Source organism: Diceros bicornis, chromosome 26 (genome assembly GCF_020826845.1).
Source record: "Diceros bicornis minor isolate mBicDic1 chromosome 26, mDicBic1.mat.cur, whole genome shotgun sequence".
In the NCBI taxonomy this organism is placed as follows: domain Eukaryota; kingdom Metazoa; phylum Chordata; class Mammalia; order Perissodactyla; family Rhinocerotidae; genus Diceros; species Diceros bicornis.
In genome coordinates, this window is record NC_080765.1 from 12,095,140 (window position 1) to 12,117,576 (window position 22,437).

The 22,437-nt window shown below is 48.9% G+C and overlaps 1 protein-coding gene across 3 annotated transcripts; it reads right to left on the reverse strand.

Moving 5' to 3' along the window:
- Window positions 1–69: 69 nt before the first annotated feature.
- On the reverse strand, window positions 70–21,689 carry CHST12 (carbohydrate sulfotransferase 12). 3 transcript variants are annotated; one of them, XM_058569408.1, is made up of 2 exons: window positions 21,633–21,689; window positions 70–1,802 (listed from the first exon to the last, which is right to left on the reverse strand). In XM_058569408.1, exon 2 carries the CDS (start codon window positions 1,717–1,719, stop codon window positions 460–462), a length of 1,260 nt encoding a protein of 419 aa, XP_058425391.1. In that variant the 5' UTR covers window positions 1,720–1,802; window positions 21,633–21,689; the 3' UTR covers window positions 70–459. The 3 variants fall into 3 exon arrangements, with proteins under 3 accessions (XP_058425391.1, XP_058425389.1, XP_058425390.1); XM_058569406.1 differs by having other exon boundaries at window positions 21,628–21,668; XM_058569407.1 differs by lacking the exon at window positions 21,633–21,689 and adding an exon at window positions 7,330–8,263.
- Between the last annotated feature and the right edge of the window lie 748 nt (window positions 21,690–22,437).

The following is a 22,437-nucleotide window of genomic DNA, read 5'->3' on the forward strand; positions in this document are numbered from 1 at the left end:
GGTCGCTCAGAGCCCCTTATTCTGTGCGTTTGTCACTCTACCAGAATAACCATGAGAGCAGGCAGAACGAGCAGACGTAACATTTTACTCCATCATTTCCTTCTCCACTTTTCATATTAAATATCTGAAATATATTAATCTTAAAAAACAATATTAACACAGTACTCAATGAATGATAGGCAGTGGAGTAAACAGTCTAGATTGCAAAATTGTACGTTAGTTTAAAAACTGGAGTGTGGGTGTGGTTGTGGGGAGTTCCCAGCTGCCTCGTCAACAGGAGCATTGTGGAATTCTGCAATGTGTCAAACGGGGAGGGAAAAGAAGCCATAAAAAAATACATGTGGCGACCCATCACCATCCTCAGAAGATGGTCGTGGTACAGCAGACCCTTCGTTCGGTTTTAAAGTAACAACACGAGCAGGGTTTTTTTTTGGTGTTGGGGATTTTCCCCTAATGCCTTCAGTCTCTAAGCAGGTTTTCAGGCTTGGGGTAGCCAAAGAGAACAAAATCTGCTTCATAGAGTTTGTAAAGCTGCTGCCTCCAGGCCAGGGGGATTTTGGCAAACCAGTCCTCCTCCCAGCTGCTGGCAGTCCTGTTCCGGTAACTCGGGGGGAAGTGGAGAAGCTTGTCCACCTTGAGGAGCCGGAGGAGCTGGGCCGCGTCCTGGTCCAGGGTCTCCAGCTTGCCCACAAAGTCGTAGTCGATCTGGCAGGGGTGGCAGAGGCGGTGCACCTGCCTCCAGTGCTCGTTGAAGGGCGCCAGCTTCTCGGTGTGGGGGTCCAGCAGGTACTGGATGAAGTTGGCGAAGGACACCTTGAGGCCTGCGCTGAAGGCCTCGCTGACTGACGCGGGCAGGCTGGTGTGGTTGGAGTACATCTTGAGCATGGGGATGGCGAACTTCCGGTAGAACTCCTCGTTCTCCAGCTCAAACTTGCTGCGGAAGGCCGAAATGAGGCGGACAAAGGGGTCCCGCACAAAGAGGAACTTGGTGTACTTTTTCAGCTTGATCTTCATGAGGTGGCGGGAGAACTTCCCGTAGCGACGCCAAAACTTGTTGAAAGTGAGATGGGTGCTGGAGTTGTGGACGTACTCCCGGGGGATGTCCAGGGGGTCGCGATAGGGGGCGCCCTGGTCCAAGAGGCTCTCGCTCAGGACAATCATTACGCGCTTCCAGTTGGTGCAGGCCACCTTGGGCACGTAGCAGTAGATGACCCCATGGCGGTCGTCCACGATGAGGTGATTCAGCTCGTAGTTGGGGATGTCGTCGAAGGAGCGCTCCTTGGTGGGGAACACGAAGCTCGCGTTGGCGCAGAATTCCCGCAGCACGCTCCTCCTCTCGGCCTGCCGCCTGTCCAGGTCTGGGCTCTGCTGGGCGTCGTGGGTGGACCAGTCGTAGCCCCTCACCCTCTCCTCCATGTTGCTCAGCACAGGCCTGCTGGAGGCCAGCTGGGAGGGCTGCTCTGTCTTTCTACCGGAAAGGACGTTCTGCTTCATGCCGGCACTGAACAGCTTCTCCAAAAACTCGTCCACGTCTGACGTGAACTCCTTCTCTTCCCCCTGCCCGGGGGTCGGGAGGGGCTCCAGGGCATGCGGCCTGGAAAAGGAAGTGTGCAGGTAGAAGTGGGCGGTGCCCACGTTGTCCCAGTACACGATGATCAGGAGGATCATGAAGACAGAGCCCAGGACCAGCCACAGGCGGAAGAGCCGGGTCTTGGTCATTCTGTCCGTGGATGTGGGGCCCTGGCACCCGTATCCTTTCACTTGAGCTTCATGTAGAGACTGGACACTGCACTCTCGGGCACCTGGAAAGGCAATGAAAAACTACGTTAAAGATGAAAGTCCAGCTGAGGCTTCCTCCTGCCGTCTTAGATCCTGAGGGGACAGGTGCTGGCTGGTGTCTCAGATCCTCTTCCCACTCCGCCGTCATCCGCCCTGCTTCTCCCCCTCCCACCTCCACCCTCCACAAGTTGGATTTTGTTAAGCTGCCTGATCAGGAGCTTCAACTTCTCCGTGTATCGTGACTCACGCTGCTTAGACAGGCCTAAGAGACGAGTGTGACTGACGAGGAGACTGGAGATCCTGTACCCCTGCACCAAAGAGGGGGAGGCCTGACAGAGCAGTCACTGTGTGGAACGCAGACCCCTATGGTGGGGCGCCGAGGACAAAAGGAGAGGCAGGACGGCGAAACAAAAAATGGTAACAAGAAGGTAAAGCATAGTGCAGGCCACATCCCACATCTATGACGCCTTGCCTGGTGACACGTCTGGTTCCACCCAGATGGAGCAGCCCCACTCCTCCCAGATCTGTCCCTTGTAACTAAAGAACTATGGACATTACACAACCAACAAGCACAGGAAGACGCTGACAGGAGGGAAGAAGAGGCGGACAGTCTAGGGACGTGCGGACGTGAGGAGCGACAAGGGGGTGAGTTTGCCAGGTTCCTCACTGTCTCCCACACATCCCAGACAGGGCGCTGCAGAAGCCACAGACCCTGAACAGCCAACAGGCACAGGAGAAAAAGCTCCAAGAAGAGTCTGCTCCCAAGAGTCCAGCCCAAGGATGGGAAAGGGTGGCTGTGTTGTAAAGGATTTAACCTCGCCCAGAGAGCTCTGCCCTGCCCTTGGCTCCTGGGAGGGGATCTCTGGGCCCTTGGAAGGTCCTGCCTGACAGCAGCGTCTTTGTTTACCTGGGGGCCTTGGGCCACACTAGATAGCCTAAGAATGTGATTTCAGGTGAGGGCTGTGGGCCACTTGGTATCAGCTCAACCTCTGACCTCCAGGGGCTGGAGACTGAGGTCAGCCACGTTGGGAGTCAACACGTCTACATGACAAAGCCCTAGTAAAGACTCGGGACACCAAGGCTCAGGGGGCTTCCCTGGCAGGCAGTACTCTGTGCGTGTCATCACACATCGATGCCGGGAAGTCAGCACTGTCCAGGCCTCTGCTGGGAGGTGACAACTGCAAGCTCCGCGTGGGGACCCTCCTGGACTCTGCCCCCTGCGTCTCTTCACTTGGCTGACTTGAATCTGACTCCTTTGCTGTAATAAACCATAACTGTGAGTACAACATCTTTCAGTGGGTTCTGTGAGTTCTTTTACTTAATTCTCTAACCTGAGGGTGGTCTTGGGGACCTGTCCCACACTTTCTACTGGTGTCAGAAAGGAGTCTTGGAAACTGTTCCTAACTTTGCAGTAACCTAAGAGCAGAAAAATCTTTTTGGCAATACCCACTCTACTTAAGCCAAACACCAGTGGAAAACCCACACCCACCCCTACAATTTCAGCAGGGCCAAGCAGAGAGCTGATCTTCCATCCTACCCCCTGCCCCGCAAAGGCAGGCGGCACTCTCCTGTCCCCTCACCAGGCACCATGTCTGTTGGCAGAGCTGAGCTAGGAGCTGATCTCTCATCCCTCCCTGGCAGACACAGGCAGTGCTCCACCCCAACGGGCAGTGTCTGCGGGGCTGAGCAGGGAGCTGACCTCCCACCCTGCCCATGGATGCAGGTGGTGGGTGCTCCGACTCCCCCTCCAGGGTGGTCTCAGTGTGGTCTAGTGGGGAACTGAGCCTTGACCCCACCTGGCACCAACAGGCAGAAGGCGACAGTACAAGGTAGGGCAGTCACACTCTGACTTCCCTCCCCTGCAGACAGCAAGGACCAGAGGGAGCTGCCCCCACTCCCGCCTGGTACCACTGGGATGGACTGAGGTGGCAGGAGTCGGGGCCAGTTGGCATTCTGCTTCCTCCCCTCCCCAAGGATGGGAAACACCAGTCATGCAAACATTAATCATCGGGGGCGGCCCCGTGGCGTAGTGGTTAAGTGTGCGTGCTCTGCTGCTGGTGGCCCGGGTTCGGATCCTGGGCGCACGCCGACGCACCACTTGTCAGGCCATGCTGTGGCGGCGTCCCACATAAAGTGGAGGAAGATAGGCACAGACGTTAGCTCAGGGCCAATCTTCCTCAGCAAAAAGAGGTGGATTGGCATGGACGTTAGCTCAGGGCTGATCCTCCTCACAAAAAAAATAAATAAATAAAATAAATTAAAAAAAAAAAAGAGGTCACCCGCAGGGCCAACATGCCCGTAGTCCCCTGCCAGATCCCTCAGCCAGTGTGTCACCCAGCTTACCTAATATCTTCTGCTAGACTCTTTTCCCCATAGGGTCCAATCCCCCAAGCTACCGGCACCATATCTGGCCCACTCTGCCACCGAGTCCAGGTTCTCCCAGAATCTGGATTCAGAAAGATGAGCAGACAGGCTGGAAAGATGAGTTGAAAATACAGAGATGGACACTGAAACTGGGATAAACGTTCAGCTATCCACGTAGGTCAAAAATAAGCAACCACACAGGATGGGAGAGAGACACATATGAATTGGATACAAGGCAAAAGGGATGAGGTAGACAAAAAAAGTGAATGCAGTGCCGTTTCACATTCACACACACAAACCTGCAGGTGCAGACCCACTGTACCTGGCCTCTGTGTGGTTCTTACAGGAAACCAGCCACCTGCGCTCACGGCAGTCCTGTCACATCAGCCACGCCCTAGGAAACAATGCTGGTCACCCTCACCGGTCCCCAGAAGGCACTAAACTTTTCCAGTGGTCAAATTCATCTCTCTCTCCCATATTTGTGACTGGTCCATCTTATGGCCCTTTCAGGAATGGAGGGTAAAGACAAATAGTGAGTGTGACCTGATCATCTGAGGTTTCTGGAAAAGTTCTAGATCTGCACCCCTATGCTCTGGCATGTACCCCCTCCTTGTACTCTGGGTAGCTGTTAAGGTTACGCGGGTGTCTGCTGGGTGGGTCCCTGCCTCTCCTCCGGCATTTGATCACAGGGGGCTGCTGACAAGTCTCGGATTCTCCTCCCTCCCGGCACCTGCGAAAGAGGAGCAGCTGCAAGGGCGGGGCCTGTTAGGCCAGAGGACACGCGTGTCGGGGCTTCAGCTACCTGGAGTGCTGTCAAGTGGGAGAGGGAGCAGGCTTCTCCCGTGCAGCTGCAGAAGACAAACCCAGAAACCGAATTTGCCCAACGAAAGAAGGAACATACTCACAATTACAAATGGCCCAAACCCAGAACGGGCTGTTTTTAAGACATACTGGGCCCACTGTCACTGCACCATCAGAGCACAGACGGATCACGTCTGGGGGGCGTTCTAGGGGAGAGGCCCGCACCACGCACCCTCTCGCGGCCTCTCCCAGCGTGCACTTCTCTGTGTCTATAGTTCTTGTGCACATTCGGCTGTGTACCTGGCACCTAATACAACCTCATGAACTGAACCTAGAAGTTCATGAGGCTGAGATCTGGATGCAATCCCCATCCACCTCTGAAGCTTTTGTTTACTCTTCATTCGTCTTTTTCTAATGGAGAAAAGTAACACTACTCACAGAAGACGTGTGTGTGTGAGCGCACAAAGGGAGGTGTGGGCTTTTGCAAGAAAGCTGCTGAGATGGTCATTCTCTGGTCATTGTCACTCTCACCTAGTATTTCCTGAGCCCCCAGAGCTCTCAATTCTGAGCCCCCCAGAAAAGGACACCCAGCCGAGAGTACAGAGAAACCTGGCCGACCACTACCCTGGGGGGTGGTAGTCACATCTCCCCTCACCCATGTGCCAGGGTGACGCACAGCTTCGTATTTATTATACATTATACATTTATTATATAATTATTACACACTGTGATGGTAATAACTGCATCATACTCGTGGAAACTATTGGGATTGGAAGTGAAATATCCTGCTTGTCTCTTACACAACTGTTGCTGGCCATTTAGCTGGTCCCCTCTGAGTACGTCGTGGGCATCAGGGAATAAGAGCAAGCAGCACTACACCAGCTTCAAATAGCCTTTCAATAGCTATGACCACACAAGGTTACAGCCTTTTTTTTTTTTTTTTTGAGGAAGAGTAGCCCTGAGCTAACATCTGTTGCCAATCCTCCTCTTTTTGCTGAGGAAGACTGGCCCTGGGCTAACATCTGTGCCCATCTTCCTCTACTTTATATGGGACACTGCCACAGCATGGCTTGACAAGCAGTGCGCAGGTCTGTGCAAAGGATCCGAACCCGTGAACCCTGGGCTGCCGAAGTGAAGCGCACGAACTTTTACCGCTGAGCCACCGAGCGGGCCCCTACAGCCTATTTTTAAAGTTAGATTCTAAGAACCCACGTCATCAAGGATGTAAAAAGGTGAACAGTTTCTAGAGACAAAGGTGAAACCGCATCAAAACAAAAGGTTTACCCAAGGCTGAGAAAGCAGCAAAGAGAAAAAGTGACTTAAAATGTCAAGTGATTTGAGAGATCAGTTTCCAATTTTAAGATCAAGACCCACAAGCAGTGTGATGATGAGTCGAGTCACACAGAGTCCCCACCGAGGACACAGGCATGAGCCACAGACTAAGGACCGTGCCGTCCTCCACGTATACGGAACGCTGAGAACCAGACAAGTTCTGGTTCTACCAGGCCTGACACCCACGCACCTTGGCTTACTTTTCAGCCGAGAAGTAGTATACGCACATTAACCAATGTCAGTGCCTACAACCTTTTGTAAAAACTCTCTCTTTATTGATAATTTAATAAAGTTTCAGTTTAATTGCAAGGAAAGGACATGGTCAAAATATTCTTAGGATAATAACAATATATATAGTGATAATGTCTTGGTAATAGCAACTGCCATTTGATGAGCTCTTCCAATGTGCCAGGCACTGAGAAGAGAAGTGTACACTGCACGTCACTTCACACTCTCTGCACACAATCTCAGGGAGGGCAGTGAACCGTCTTCCAGCTGAGGAAACTGAGGCTCAGAGATGTCAAAGCAACTTCTGAATTCAAGTCTGACTCTAAAAGTCAAGCTCCACACACACGCCCTCAGCTCTCTTACTGTTGAAAGTCCTCTTTCTTCCAAACAGCTTTAGCAAGGTATAACCGGCACACAAGGCACCTATTTAAAATGTACAACCTGATGATGTGAGGTATGTCTGCACCTGGACACCATCGCTACAGCAGACAGTGAACATCTCCATCACCCCAAAAGCTTACTCAAGCCCCTCATAATCTTCTCCCCCCCGCCCCTCCCCTCCCACAAGTGCTGATCTGTTTTCTGTCACTACAAATCAGGCTGTACTTTCTAGAGTGTTATATACATGGAATCACACAGTATGTACGCTGAGATTCATCCACATGGGTGCATACATCAACAGTTCCTTCCCTTCCGCAGCCGAGGTATTCCACTTAACAAGTATTTATGCAGCAGTCATGGTTAGACTTCACACACTCACACACGCACACGTGCACACCCGCCCATGCTTTCCCAGCTCTCCCCAGGGACTGAAGTCACACATACCAGTTTCTTCTTATTCCAAGTTAGATCTGGTTGACAGAGCGGGTCTGGAAGGCTCACGCTTCCTTAGGAGTTCAGCCGCTGACTCTTGTGTCTCTGCCACAAACAAGCAGGGGTATCCTGGCTTTTCTGACCCAACGAAGGCACTAGTCCTTGAGGCAAAGAGCACCTCCCAGAGCCAGGGTTCCAGTGGGAAGGAGTCCCTGCGCAGAAGGGACGTCAGCCTGGAACCGGCCCCACCCGCTCCCGTTAGGCTCATCGAAGCCGGCAGAGGCGGAACGGACTCCCTTGATGGTTCTTTGTTAACCGTCCAGAGTGTGCTTCTCAAGTTCAAAGAAAGCGTGTCTTCTTTTAACATGAAGATGTTTGATGAGATTAAAGTCACTCTAATGCTTTCCTCATTTGTTGTATTAGCACCAAACGTAACAATCTTTTAGTCTTTAATACATTTCCTGTCTAAAGTCTTGTTCTCAGTCAATCAATAACCTACTGAAGTATGATTGGCACTGACTCCAGAGGAGGAATGAGGAGCCCAGCTGATTTATCTCTGTCTTGCCTGGGCCAGCAGCAGGTCACGCAACATCATCCCAGGGCTCCTTCCTCATCAGCACAGCAGATCTGCAGCTTTTTTTGAATAGCGACTGAATTGATTGATTTATAATGAGACTTGTAACTTACATCACGCAGATTAGATCACTCCCGTGAACAGCACAGCCTCTCCCTGCAGGCAGCTGCAGGGAAAATTACCAGGTACGATCCAGTCATGTGGTGAGCATGGCCTCCACACAGGGGTCAAGGGCACCACGACCACCGCCCAGCTCCGAGATAGTGTCAGTGAATACCCCTGGAGAGTGAGTGAGTGGGTGATTCTGACTTACTTCTTTATGGCTTTCTGTATTTAAATATGCTTTTGTTAATATTGAGCATTTATTGTTCTTTACTATCAGAAAAAACAATTTTCCTTTTAAAAAAGATACACAACAATAAGAAATTAAAGCATTAACAACAACAAAAATAGACAAATTGGACTTCATGCAAATTAAAAACTTTTGTGCATCAAAAGACACTATCCACAGAGTAAAAAGGCTCCCACAGCACAGGAGAAAATGTTTGTAAATCATATATACAATAAGGGATTAACATCCAGAATATTTAGAGAACTCATAAAACTCAACAAGAAAAAAAAAATCAAACAACCTGATTCAAGAACGGGCAAAGGACTTGAATAGACATACAAATGGCCAATAAGCACACGAAAAGACGCTCAACATCACTAACTATTAGGGAAATGCAAATCAAGACCACAATGAGATATCACCTTACACCTATTAGGATGGCTACCAAAAAAAAAAAAAAAAAACCCAGAAAATAGCAGGTATTAGTGAGGATGTAAAGAAATTTGAACCCTGGTGTACTGTTGGTGGAATTGTAAAATGATGCAGCCACTATGGAAAATAGTGTAGAGAGGTTCCTCAAAAAATTAAAAATAGAATTACCATATAAAATTATGATATAATTTAATCCAGCAATTCCACTTCTGGGTCTATACTCAAAAGAATTGAAAGCAGGGTCTCAAAGAGATATCCGCACACCCATGTTCATAGCAGCACTGTTCACAATAGCTAAAAGATGGAAGCACCCAACTGTCCACTGAAGAAGAAATGGATAAATAAAACGTGCTCCATCCATACAATGTAATATCAGTCAGCTTTAAAAAGGAAGGAAATTCTGACACCTGCCACAACGTGGATGAACTTTGAAGACATTATGCTAAGTAAAATAAGCCAGTCACAAAAAGACAAATACTGCATGATTCTACTTATATGAGGTCCCCAGAGGAGTCAGATTCAGAGAGACAGAAAGTAGAAGAGTGGGTGCCAGGGGCTAGGGGAGGGCGATGGGGAGTGAGTGTTTAATGGGCACAGAGTTTCAGTTTTGGAAGATGAACAAGTTCTGGAGACGGATGGTGGTGATGGCTGCACAACAACGTGAACACCACTGAACTGAACACTTAAAAGTGGTTAAGATGATAAATTTTATGTGTATTTTACTGCTATAAAAAAATTGGAAAAAAAAGAATGAGTTAGAGCTGTAACAGTGGACTTGGGCGAACTTCCAAGAGGTATTGTTGAATGAATAAAGCAAAATGCAGGACAGTATGTCAAAAAAAAAAAAGGCTTTAAATCTGGTTGAGAATTGTAACAGAGGCTGAACTCAGAGCCTGCTACTGAAACCACAACTCGCCCTCACAACCTTGCACCAAAGCTCAACAGGCTGACTTCTGTTTATGAGACAAACATCAGTCTTAAAAATTGATAATGGGCAGGTGGGCGCATGAAAACAAGACAGGTCTTGCCTCGGAGGCAGCCCAAACCCCATGTGTCTAGTTAGTCAACGGCGAGGCTGGTCCCGCGAGCCTTGTCTCACCCTGCAGTCCTCCATAGAACTAGGTTTGCTTCGGCTGCAGCCCTTTCCAGGCCTTTCCAAATCAAGGTGACGACCACCTAAACACCACGCTGAGACAGCAGTGACGGATGAGGCTGAGGCCACGGCTCATTTTTAACATCAAGGAACAAGGGCGGTCCTTTGTGTTGTCATTTCTAACCTCAAACAAGCCACATAAACAGCAGTTGTGGAAACAGGACGGGCTGAGTGCATTAAACGGCCTGTGGGGGCAGTCCTGTGAAGGAAAGGGCTGTGGCTACTTTAAAACACGCATGGACCATCAGTTCACAGTTTCTTAGAACTGCAAAGAGAAAGAGAAAAAGACTACCAGAGAGCACAGCCAACAACGAGTTTTACTTTTTAAAAGGGAATGGGACATCTAGGAATTTCTGGCCCAGGTACCCAGGCAGCTCAAGCCAGATGCTCCGGATAGCACTTCAGTGCCTTCTGGGATGAGAGAAGTACGGTGGGGAAAGCCAGCTGAGGTCGTGGTCCTGACCTCTTCAAAAGCGTGTCAGGGGACAACACTGACCTCATAAAGTAATTTTTCATTCTAACAATAAGGGCATTATTTCCAAACGTAAATCTCCCACTATTTCAGAAAGCAGTCAACAAACAGCCCCACAAGTTTTGAAGAAGCGGAGCCTGGAGAGGCTTCACAGAGGACATGATTTACAGCTGGCCTGCTGTGTGTCAGTTCCCAGCTTCTGTCTCCTGCAAGAGAACTGATGGCAGAGTCTCATCCCAAAGCCTCACCTTCCAGGGGCTGGTTTTCTATAACGGCTTTGTCAAAGGCCTCAGAAACGCTACCGATCAAGAATCAGGTCAGGTTTAACCCCAAACACTGTGGCTAGGCAGACAGCACTGTTTCTTAGCTGAGGGTGAGCTGGTTAAGCATTTCTTTTCATGCACACAACATGGCAGGGTATGATGCCAGGGGCACACTTGGTAGCCCCAGGAAGCAAGCTCCCCACACTGGCTGCCCACGTAAGGCCACTGGTCCGAAGCAGCCCTCACCCCAAGAGCAGGCAAAAATGAGAGGAAAGAGAGGGTGGTCTGCAGCAGACAGCTGGGGGCTGAGCTCCCTCACATCCAGGTGCGTGTCATCCTGATCTGGAAGAGAGGGGCACATAGCCAGACCCACATTAAGACCTATAGAAGGGCATTTTGCACACATTTACGGCAGAACTAGTCCAAAAGGTCAAGCGTTATATGCTGGTTAATTGTATGTGTCAACTCGACTGAGCCACGGGTTGCCCAGATAGTTGTCACACATTATTCTGGGCATGTCTGTGAGGTGAGCGTGTTTCTGGATGAGATGAACACTTGAATCAGTAGACTGAGGAAAGCAGATGGCCCTCCCCAGTGTGGGTGCGCCTCATCCCATCTGTTGAAGGCCTGAATAAAAAAAAAGGAGGAGGAAGAGAGAATTCCCTCTCTCCGCCTAACTGTTTTCGAGCTGGGACATCGGTTTCCTGCCTTCAGACTCGGACTGTACTGGAACTTACACCATCAGCTCTCCTGGTTCTCAGGCCTTCAGACTTCGGATGGAACATCCATCGGCTCTCCTGGCTCTGAACTTCTCAGCCTCCACAATCACGTGAGCCAATTCCTTATAACAAATCTCTTTGTACACACACATATGCACACGTCCTATTGGTTCTGTTTCTCTGGGAACCCGGACTAACATATATATTTGCTTTGTCATTTGGACTGGGGTTGGTTGTGTGTGTGTGTGCGTTTACTACGTATTATAGATAGAAGTGATCAAGCCAGTGAGAACTGAACTGTAAGTGTTAAGAAATGGAAACTAATGTATTTGCCACCGTGGAAAGGAATGTTAACTACTCTGGCCACTATCCAACACAGGTATTCCAGAGGGAGGGGTTGCGATTCGTTTCTTCCCATATAGATACCCAGTTGTTCCAGCACGATTTGTTTTAAAAAAAAACAAACATCTTTTCCTGATTAAATCACTTTGGCACCTCTGCTTTTCAATCAGGTTTATTGAGGTCTGATTTACACACGATAAAACTCACTCTCTCTAACTGTACAGTTTGATGAGTTTTGGCAAATGTACACTACAATTAAGATGCACTACAATTAACATACAGAACATTTCCATCAACCCCAAAAGTTCCCTCATCCTCCCCCAACACTCAGCCCCAGGCAACTGCCAATCTGTTTTCTGTCCTATAGTTTTGCCTTTTCTAGAATGTCACACAAACAATTATACAGGATGTAGGCTCTTATATGGCTTCCTTCACTTAGCAAGATGCTTTTGAGATTCTTCCAAGTTGTTGCTTGTGTCTGTGGTAAGTTCTTTTTTTACTGCTGAGTAGTATTCCACTGTATGGCTACACCACTATTTGTTTATCTATGTACCAATTGATGGACTTTTGGGTTAGTTCCCTTTTTTTGGCTATTACGAATAAAGCTGATATCAACCTTTTTTGCATAGAGATCAAAATTTTTTTTTATGCTGAGACTTTTAAAAAGTCAGAAAAGGGGCCAGCCCAGTGGCATAGCAGTTAAGTTCGCGCGTTCTGCTTCAGCGGCCCAGGGTTCGCTGGTTCGGATCCTGGGTGCGGCCCTACTCACCACTCATCAAGCCATGCTGAGGCAGCATCCCACAGGGAAGAGCTACAACTCTACAATTATGATACACAACTATGTACTGGGGCTTTGGGGACTGAAAAAAAAAAGAAAAAGAGGAAGACTGGCAACAGAAGTTAGTGCAGGGCCAATCTTCCTCAAAAAAAAGAAAAAGTCAGAAAAAATGGTATTAAAAAATACCAAGCAGATTTTTCAGCTCCTCGAAGGTTCTACAAGATCCATAAAAGTAGATATTCTATAATAATGCTTAGGGACTCTATTTAAAGAGCAATCAAACTGACCATCAAAACATGATATACAAATCTTAGATTATCAATGATTTTCCAACTATGAAATTTTAAGGGCTCAAGCGATTATAGCAAGGTTGCAAGATACAAGGTTACTATGTAAAAGTCAGCTGCTTTCCTATATACCAGCAATGAACAATGGAAATATGAAATTAAAAACACAATCCCATTTACATAAGCACACCCCACAATGAAATACTTAGGTATAAATCTAACAAAATATGTACAAGATCTGTATGAGGAAAACTACAAAATTCTGGTGAATGAAATCAAAGAAGAACTAAATAAACAGAGCGATATCCCATGTTCAAAGGACTAAGGATAGGAAGACTCAATATTGTCAAGGTGTCAATTCTTCCCAACTTAATCTATAGATTCAAGGAAATCTCAATCAAAATCCTAGCAAGTTATTTTGCGGATATCAACAAACTGATTCTAAAGTTTACACGGAGAGGCAAAAGACCCAGAATAGCCAACACAATATTGAAGGAGAAGAGCAAAGTTGTTAGACTGATGCTACCTGACATCAAGACTCACCATAGGGCCGGCCCCGTGGCTTAGCGGTTAAGTGCGCGCGCTCTGCTACTGGTGGCCCGGGTTTGGATCCCAGGCGCACACCGATGCACCGCTTCTCCGGTCATGCTGAGGCCGTGTCCCACATACAGCAACTAGAAGGATGTGCAACTATGACATGCAACTATCTACCGGGGCTTGGGGGGGAAAAAAAAAAGGAGGAGGATTGGCAATAGGTGTTAGCTCAGAGCCAGTCTTCCTCAGCAAAAAGAGGAGGATTAGTACAGATGTTAGCTCAGGGCTGATCTTCCTCACAAAAAAAGAAAAAAGGACTCACCATAAAGCTACAGTCATCAATACAGTGTGGTACTGGCAAAAGAATAGACAAATAGATCAATGGAACAGAACAGAGAGCCCAGAAATACAATCAACTGATCTTTAACAAAGGAGCAAAGGCACAATGATGCAAAGATAGTCTGTCTCTTCAACAAATGGTGCTGGAACAACTGGACATCCACATGGGGAAAAAAAAAAGAATCTAGATACAGACCTTACTCGCTTCACAAAAATTAACTCAAAATAGATCACAGATCTAAATGTAAAATGCAAAACTATAAAACTCCTAGAAGACAACATAGGAGAAAACCTAGATGACCTTTGGTAAGGTGATGCCTTTTAGATACAACACCAAAGATACTATTCATGAATGAAATCATTGTCCACACAAAGACCTGTACAAGAATGCTCATTGCAGCTTTATTCAAAACAGCTATAAACTGAAAACAATCCAGAGGTCCACCAACAAGCACAGGAATAAACACACTGTGGTGTACTCATTCAGTGGAAAACTACTTAGCAATAAAAAGAACAAACCACTGAGTCACCCATCAACAGAGGGAACACCATGGATGAATCTACAGATACTATGCTGAACAAAAGAACCCAGACACAAGAGTACACACCACAGGATTCCAATTATAGGGAGTCTGAAGCAGGCAAAAATAGTGACAGAAATCATAGACTGCAAAGGAACAGGAGGAAACTCTGAGTAATGGAAATGTTCTGATATGATTTTGGTGATACTTACACAGGTGGATACATGCGTCCACATTCATTGAACTATATAGTTAAAATGTGTGCATTTTACTACGTGTATATTATACCTCAATACATTTGATTTCAAGGAAAAAAAATGTTAGTGGTCTTCCTAAGTCAATCTCCAGAAGCTAAAACTTTTCTCTTCAACATGAATGCCATGAACTAGCTCTGATTTCCACAATACAGAATAAAAACACAGCACCCAAGTCCTACAGAGACATTTAGAGACCAGGAGAAGAGGGCAGGAGTTCTGAGGCCAACTCCAGTCTTCCAGGGTGGCCTGGGACATCACTTTAAGTCTGAGGTTCAATTCTTCATCTATAAAACAAGACTAATAGGGGCCTTTCTGCTAACCAGAGCTACTGAGAGTATGAAAACGAGAAAATAGCAGCTGAGTGTTTCGTAAAATAGTATAACACCCTCTTTAGACCATACCACTGGCCTGATTTATCTTTCCATCTTCATCGGGCCCTCAAATATTTGTATTATATAAATATAACATGTTATTTTTATTATGACTCATGCTTTCTACCAATAGCCAGTTACCAGCAGTCAAAGAAAACGGCATGTTTTCAATTGATTCTATAACAATAACAATAGCTAATGTTTCAAAAGTGTTGTCACAAGGCCTTGCATATATTAATTTATTTAATGCTCACATTAACTGTGATGAAATTGGGGCAAAACAGGCAACTTGCCCAAGTCTACAAAGCTAGCAACTGTTCAGAGCGGGCATTTGAACCCAGGCCATTGATTTGAAAGCCTACCTTCCTACCCACTCCACTCCACCAAGCCTCTGCAGGATATAGTTAATGCAGAATTGGTTGGTTTTTACTAGACACTCAGACTTTTAGTACCTTTATCTCTGAGAGAATTTGCTTCTTCTTGTCCAAATAACCAACTTCTGAGCATTAAATCAACTGACATGACCTTCATTAAGAAGTCCAAGAATGTTTCAAGTTTTATTTATTTATGCTACTGGCAAAAAGACCAGAAACTACCTACTTCTCTTCCAGCTTTGCAAACACTATATAAGGCAAATAATTCACTGTGGTTCCCACCACTGTAGTCAACAGAAATTCGGACAGTTTCTGTTAGTGGTGTCAACATTTACTCTCTGCACCCTGTGCCATCCAGCCCTGGAACTGACGCTCCGGCGCTGGATTAAAACCCCCTTTGTAAGACAGACTTTCCCTAGGTACCACCTAGGTACCTCCCTAGGGTTTATTTGCTTATAAAATTACTTCATTTGTATTCAGTTAACCCTGTGAAGTAAATCTGACACTGTATCCACATAAAAATAAGTAATAAATGGTCACATTGATGGAAACGGAAGGTTGATGTACATCCCAGAAGACCTGAATGAAAATGGAGCCTGAACTAGGCCTCTGAAGGGAAGTAACTTCCCCACAGAGCCGGGCCCAGCACAGACAGGTCTCTGCTCACACTGGTCTCTCCATCCCTGGTCTCCAAGCCCCGTCCGTATCTCACAAATAGACAGGATACTAGTGCCCATGTACCAGTCCCATATTCCCAAACTAGAGTTCAAGTTCTTAGAAGACACAGATCATGTCTACTACATTTCCATATTCCTCACAAGACTCAGATGTTTGTTGCATGGTATTTGACTATGGAATCCAAATAACTCATTTCTCAGAGTTAAGTCAAAGAAATTATTTCAAGGGAAAATAATGATAAGAAATTTACCATGATTAGTTTAAGAACCTGCTTGGGGCTTTACCTTCGAAACAGATGCAGACTCTAACCTCTCCCAGCCCCTCCACCGCACCAACTCTCCCCCTGCCCTGTCCAAGCCACCATCCTCTCTCACCTGCATTACTGCAACCGCCTCGACAGTCTCCCTGCTTCTGCTCTCGAGCCCAAACAATCCATTTTCAACCCAGTGGTCACGGTTACACTGTTAAAAGTCAGGTCATGTCCCGTCTCTGCTCAAAACTCTCCAATCACTGGAGTTTAATGGCTTCCCATTTCCCATCCTTACAATGGCCCATGACAAGTCCTATATGACTGGGATCCCACACTCTCATCTCTCCCACTGCCCCCCCTGCCCCACTGGCCCCACTGCAGCCACAACGGCCCCCTTGCTGTTCATCAACTACTCTGACCAGGCTCCCCTGCCTGACCTGCATTCACTGGCCTACACCGGGGTTTCCTGCGGCTCAATCCCCCCTTCCTTCTGATCTCTGCTCAGAGCTCACATCATCAGGGAAGGCCTCCCTGACCACCCCCAGCCCCAGCCCTGCTGTTTCCCCAGGGCTTTGTCGTCACCTCCAGCACTACCTAGTCACTGGTTATGTGCTCACTGTCTGTCTCTCAGCACAGAATATACACTTTAGAGGGCAGGTCCTGGCCCGTTCATCACAGCTGCAGCCTCAGGGCTCAGACCAGTGCCCGGCACACAGTAGGGACTCAACAAAGAGTTGTTATGCTAACAATAACCAGATAAACACGAGGGGCCCTGATTTCATAATCTCTGAAACTGGGGGACAGGTAAGGAAGAGTTCATAATAGTATTCTCTCTACTTTTGGATATGTCTAAAAATCCTTTTAACAAGTTAAAAGAAAAAAAAAGCTAAACAAGGGGGCAAATCTCTGATATGTAACCATAGCCAGGAGACAGGATACAGAGAACAATTACAATAAGGAAGAGGAAATAAGAACAAGCAAACTCGCCTGATAAGAAAAGGGCCTGGTGAGCGATCTCCCTGCACAAGACAGAGGCAAGATCAGGGTCTCTCCCTCCAGAGTCAGATGCCTCCTGCAACTCTGTCTTTATCTTGAGCAATGTGATGCACACACATTAAAGATTAAATCGTTCTCAGGACTTTACTACAAAACACAGCAGCCCCTGTCCCTTTCCCATTACCCACCTCCATCCTTCTCCCTCATTCTTCTAGCTGAATCCTTTGGTGTTACCTCCTTCCTCTAGGAGGTAACCTGACCAGATTGCTCCATGTGGGCATCATCTATTCACCTCCCACGATGGCAGGTGGAAACCCAGCCGCCCTTCCTTCCCCTTGACCTGTTCCACAGCCACGCCCTGCTCATCCCCGCACCTTCTCCAGACAGGCATATCATCATTTCAATTAGAGCAATATTCGATGTTTACATAAATGATTATCATTGTGCAAAGGCTATTCACAGCTGAGCCTTCAGTACACCATAATTATTTTTCTTTTCCCGCACAACTGTTTATTTTCCCTGCAACTAATAACAGTCTTGTGTTCTCGTTTGCTTTGTTTTCTATGTACTTATCACTAATCCAGCCCCAACTCCGCCAACCGTCTAAATCTCCTCTCCAGATGTTCCAGCGCATCAGGTGCCCTATCAATTTCATCCTCCCCCAAAACTCTCTTTGAGGAGCCTCTGACCGGCTCGGGTCACGAGACGCCTGCTCTCCAGGCCCGGTGCCTGGCTGGCATCCTCATCTCTCCAGCTCATCTACCGGATTCTTTTCACCTCTCTTCTGAGGAAAATCTTGTGTCCTCTAGCTCTGCCTTTCCAGATTCACCACCTCATTCTGGGAGAGCATGCCTGCCAGTCACTTCACTAAAGTCCAGGAGAGGGGAACTTTTGGAGCATGTCTGAAAATATCTTTATTCTATCCTCCTTTGCCTGAGTATGAAGTTCAAGGTGGAAAATATTTTCCTTCAGCATTCTGAAAGCCAGGCTCTCTTGTCTTCCAGTTTCCAGTGTTGCTGTAGATGGGTCCTCAAGCCATTCTGCTTCCTTCTGTGATGACCTATTGGTGGCCTGTTTTTACTGTTTCTCTAGAAGCTGGCACAATCCTCTTTGTCCCAGAGTTCTGAAATTTCACAACAGCATGCCTCCACTCTCTCTCTATCTGAACTCTCATTCCCTAAATTCCGGAACCGACAGCTTCAGACGCACTTCCAAATAGCTCTCTTGCTTCCCAAACCCTCACTAGTCGCTGTTGGAAACTTGGCACCCCTCACCATCCACACTTGCTTCCCACTTGCTGAATACCCCAATCAGGAACCGACCAGACTGGGAGAGAGAAGGCTACCTGCATGTTCATCCGTGGTGCTGGTCCCTCAGGGGCCCCTTCAATGCAGAGAGTTCTGGTTCTAGGAAGTTATCGTGTACCATTCTGTGGATGATTTCCTCCCACGTTCCTTCTTACTGAAACTCTTATTCTTCAGCTGTCGGCCTCCTGATCTGCTCCTTTAATTTCCTTTTTTCTCTTATTTTCCATCTCTGTGCTTTTCAATTCATCTCTCTAAGTCCCTCCACTTTATATTTTACCCACCAACTGAATTTTTTATTTCTGCCATTGTGTTTTTTATATCCAAGAGTCTTCTTTTTGGTTCTTTGAACACTCCTTTTTTTAGAGCATCCTGTTCTTGCCTCATGCATGCAACATGGTCTCTTATCTCCAAGTGTGTATCAGTGACAGTCTGTTTTCAAGTCTTCTTCCTCCACACTCTCCACCGCCTCCAATGTGTTCCATGGACTCCATCTTCCAAATCAGAGGTCTCCTCATGTGTCCTGGCTATCTGTTCCTGTTTAAGGGGCGGGGGATTAAAAGAACTTGGAAGCTCTGAACCTGGGAGGGGGTTATTAATTATGAGCTTCATTAGCAAGTGATCCAGCAGGGCCTCCTGACTGGGGACCCCTGATGTCACTATTTTTAGGTCCTTTCTTCTGGGCTACACACACTCCCCAAAGACCCTTCCATTCTCCTGCCTGGAAGGGAAAGCACCAGCTGGTCGTGTTCTGGAGCCGAACAGGCTGCATTCGCTTCATCCTCTTGTGTTGTGTGTGGCTGTGCTCCCCTCTCCCCCTATTCAACTCTGCCCGGTGTTCCCCATTCCTCTCTGAAATATTTTTAAAGTTCTCTCAACAGTCACAGAAACCACCACCTTGGTTAACTGCAGGAAGTACTGAGTTACTGACTCAGTTATCATTAGGTACGTCTGTTGGCAAGAGACTGGGGACATCAGCCCCGGCTGCAGCCACAGACACACTAAGTAGGTGTGAAACCAACCACTACTTTCTTAAGAGAAGCAGAAAGAAACAATTTGAAAATCAAAAATAAGATACCAGTTTTCTTAAAAATGAGAGACTAGCTACATTTGTTTCAGTAGGATCAATAACTAGTCTCTCTTCCACAAATGGCACCTCAGCCTTGAGACCTTTCCAGAAGAGAATCCCCACCAGCCTTGATGAATGTGCAGTAATGGCAATAAACTGCACATCCAATGTCAGCCATCCGACAGGCTTCTCCTCCCCACTCTTCCCTTCCAAGCTGGTATTTCCCAGGTTCCATCCTGGGACACACTCTTTCTCTATGAGAGCACATCTCATGTGGGATGGCCCAGAAACACCACAAATTCTCCAAGTCTAAACATCAAATGCGGTTTCGCCCCTCCCCTCTCCAAACTCGCTCCAGCACTCCTCAGTACAGGTGCCAGCGCCGTCTTGGCCGCTGTCCTGGACCCACGCCTCCACGACTCTGCCCAACTCGGTCTCCATCTCCCCACCTCCGGACTCACTAGTGTTACTTTTCTGAACCACAGCTCTATCATATCCCACCCAAAATCTCGACTACTCCTCACTGAAGGGATAAAAATCCAAACTCTCTAGAACAGCATGCAAAACCCTTCTGTCAGAAACCTCTTTCCATTCTCGGCCTCCACCCTCATCCTCAAACCCCTCCCACAATGAATACAGGGACTCACTGCCCCCCAAATGTCCTATTCGCTTCCACGTCTCTGCATGCCCTGCTGCCTCCTCCTGGAATGTTCTCCCCAACCTTCACTCAGCCTTCAAAGCCCCAGTCACAAGTCGTCTCCGCCGTGGAAAACTTCTCCAACACCGAGAAATAAGCTTGGCTGCTTCCTCTTTCTTCACCTTTTTGTAAGTGCCTGGGTGACAGCACCAGCCACACCATGTTAGAGTCAGGCTAACTGCACACCAGTAGCCAGTCCCACCTGGCATCCTGCAGATGATCAGAAGCTCTGTGTTTGCTGAACTGATGGCACAGCCGCACACTGAGTAACAATGACCAGGACCGCTGGCCTGAAAAAGCCAGCCCAAAGTCCTATCAACTAATTTGCGAGAAAATGAACCACCTGTGCAATTCCACGTAGCACGCTCCCCATTCACAGCAGTGCCACCTTCACATAAGCGATCTCCTAACATCCCGGTGTTCTCTCCTTTTCTACCCAGACACCAGCCCTGACTCACACTGCCCACTCCAGACATTCACAGAGAAGGGCTGCCTGTGTCCTGGTGTGGGGGCAGGTGATGACCAGCTGAGCCACCTCCCAGCCGCCCTCGGCCTGGACCCACACTCCAGGGGACACCACCCTGAAAGATGCACTTGCACTCGCTCTGCTTGCAATTCACATTCTCCTTCTCCCCAGTGCCCGGAGTCCCTCCGGCGTCGATTTATAAAACAAATAATTTAATGATCAAGGGAACACTATGGCTTGTTGTGCTGGGCGCCAGACAGAACCTCAGCTCTGGCCAACGGTTTGTCAGTAATGACTTGGTGGCCAGGAGCCCAAAGAGAGGATGTAAGTCCTACTGTTGGCGACTAATACATGGTTTCCTCTCCTCGACCGGGAAGAACTGCTGTTTCTGGAGCAAAGGGTTATCTAAGTGACAGTGTTCCGAGACCCGCCGGGATCCCCGGGGTCTGCAGTGGCTGTCAGTGGTCAGTGGTCAGCAGACCGCGGGAAGCCAAGCTCAGGCGACAGGGAAATGCCCACAGCTTGAGGATGCCGAGAAACTCTCCAGCTCTCCGAGGAGCTGGTGGAGGGGTCAGCCCGGGACCTCGGCCACGCCGCGGGTCCCCACACGGGGACACTCCGGTGAAGGGCTTCCGGGACACTGCGGCATCTCTGCCGGCTCTGAACAGTTATTGATTTTCCTTCCAGACTCCCGAGGAGCCCAGAAAGGAAGCGGATGAGCGTGAAGGAGGATGCCCCCACCGCCGCCGTCCCCCAGCAGGGCCAGACCGCCTGGCCCCCGCGCAGGGCGACAGCAGCCGGGCGGGGACCGGCCCACGGCGGGAGCTGACCGAGCGCGGAGCCTCCCTGAGGATGGGCGCCCCGCGCACCGTCCCCAGTCTCCCCCTCCCCGCGAGGGCCGGGATCAGAGAAGGTGTGAGCCAGGCCAAGGTCACACAGCGGCGGCGCGGGGGCTGGGCCGGGGCCGCCGCGCCGGACCGGCCCGGGCAGCTGGAGGAGCAGGGACCGCCCGGCCCGGGACCCCCGCCCGCGACCCTCTCCCGCGCCTCTCGCCCCTCACTTCACCGCGCGCCCCTCGCCTCGCCCGGCACCCCTGACCTCACCTCACCTCCCGCCTCTGCCGCCGCCGCCGCCGCCGCCTCGCGACCTGCGGACCCTCCCGAGGGCGCCCCTCCGCCGGCCCCGCCCCCGGCACCGGAGCCCCGCCTCCCGCTCCTCTTCTCGCGAGAAGTCGCGACCGCCGGAGGGGCCACGGAGGCCGAGGGGCGCCCTCCACGCGCCTGCGCCCTCCGCATTCCACCTCCGCCCTCCCCAGCCAGTGCCATGTGGCGCCGTATTTACGACCCAAGATAGGCCCCGCCCCCCTGGCCGAGAGCCCCGCCCCCTTCCCCAGCAGCCAATCCTGTTCAGCGGGGCGCGGCGTTGGCTCCGCCTCCAGTGGGGCGAGCGCGGGCAGCCGCCCGGCGCGGGGCGCTACTGTGCGAGCGCAGCGCGGTGTGGTAGCCGATACAGTCTCAACCAACACTTATGCAGCGGCTACTGTCTACCAGACCGGTTCGCGAGCACCGACTGGTTGCAGAGGATTGTGATGCTCCCCAGCCAGGGCCTTGGATTCGCTATGTGTCGTTGGGCAAGTGACAGAACCTCTCTGAGGTTGTCCATCAAATAGGGTAGTGACGTCACCCTGCGGGATTTAGTGAGACCCAAATAAGATGGTGCATGTAAAGCGCTTAGCAAGACGCCTAATGCGTAGTGAGCACTCGAACGTTGTTCTTAGTAGCAATGACTTTTTGAAATTGTGGTAAGATGCACATAACGAAATTTGCCGTCTTAACCATTTTTAAGTGTAGAGTTCAGTAGCATTAAGTCCATTCACATTGTTGTGCACCACAGAACTTTTTCAGCCGGTGGTG

Excerpts from the sequence above, each read along its gene's own strand:
- CHST12 (XM_058569408.1), bottom strand. The coding sequence starts at position 1,719 with ATGACCAAGACCCGGCTCTTCCGCCTGTGGCTGGTCCTGGGCTCTGTC.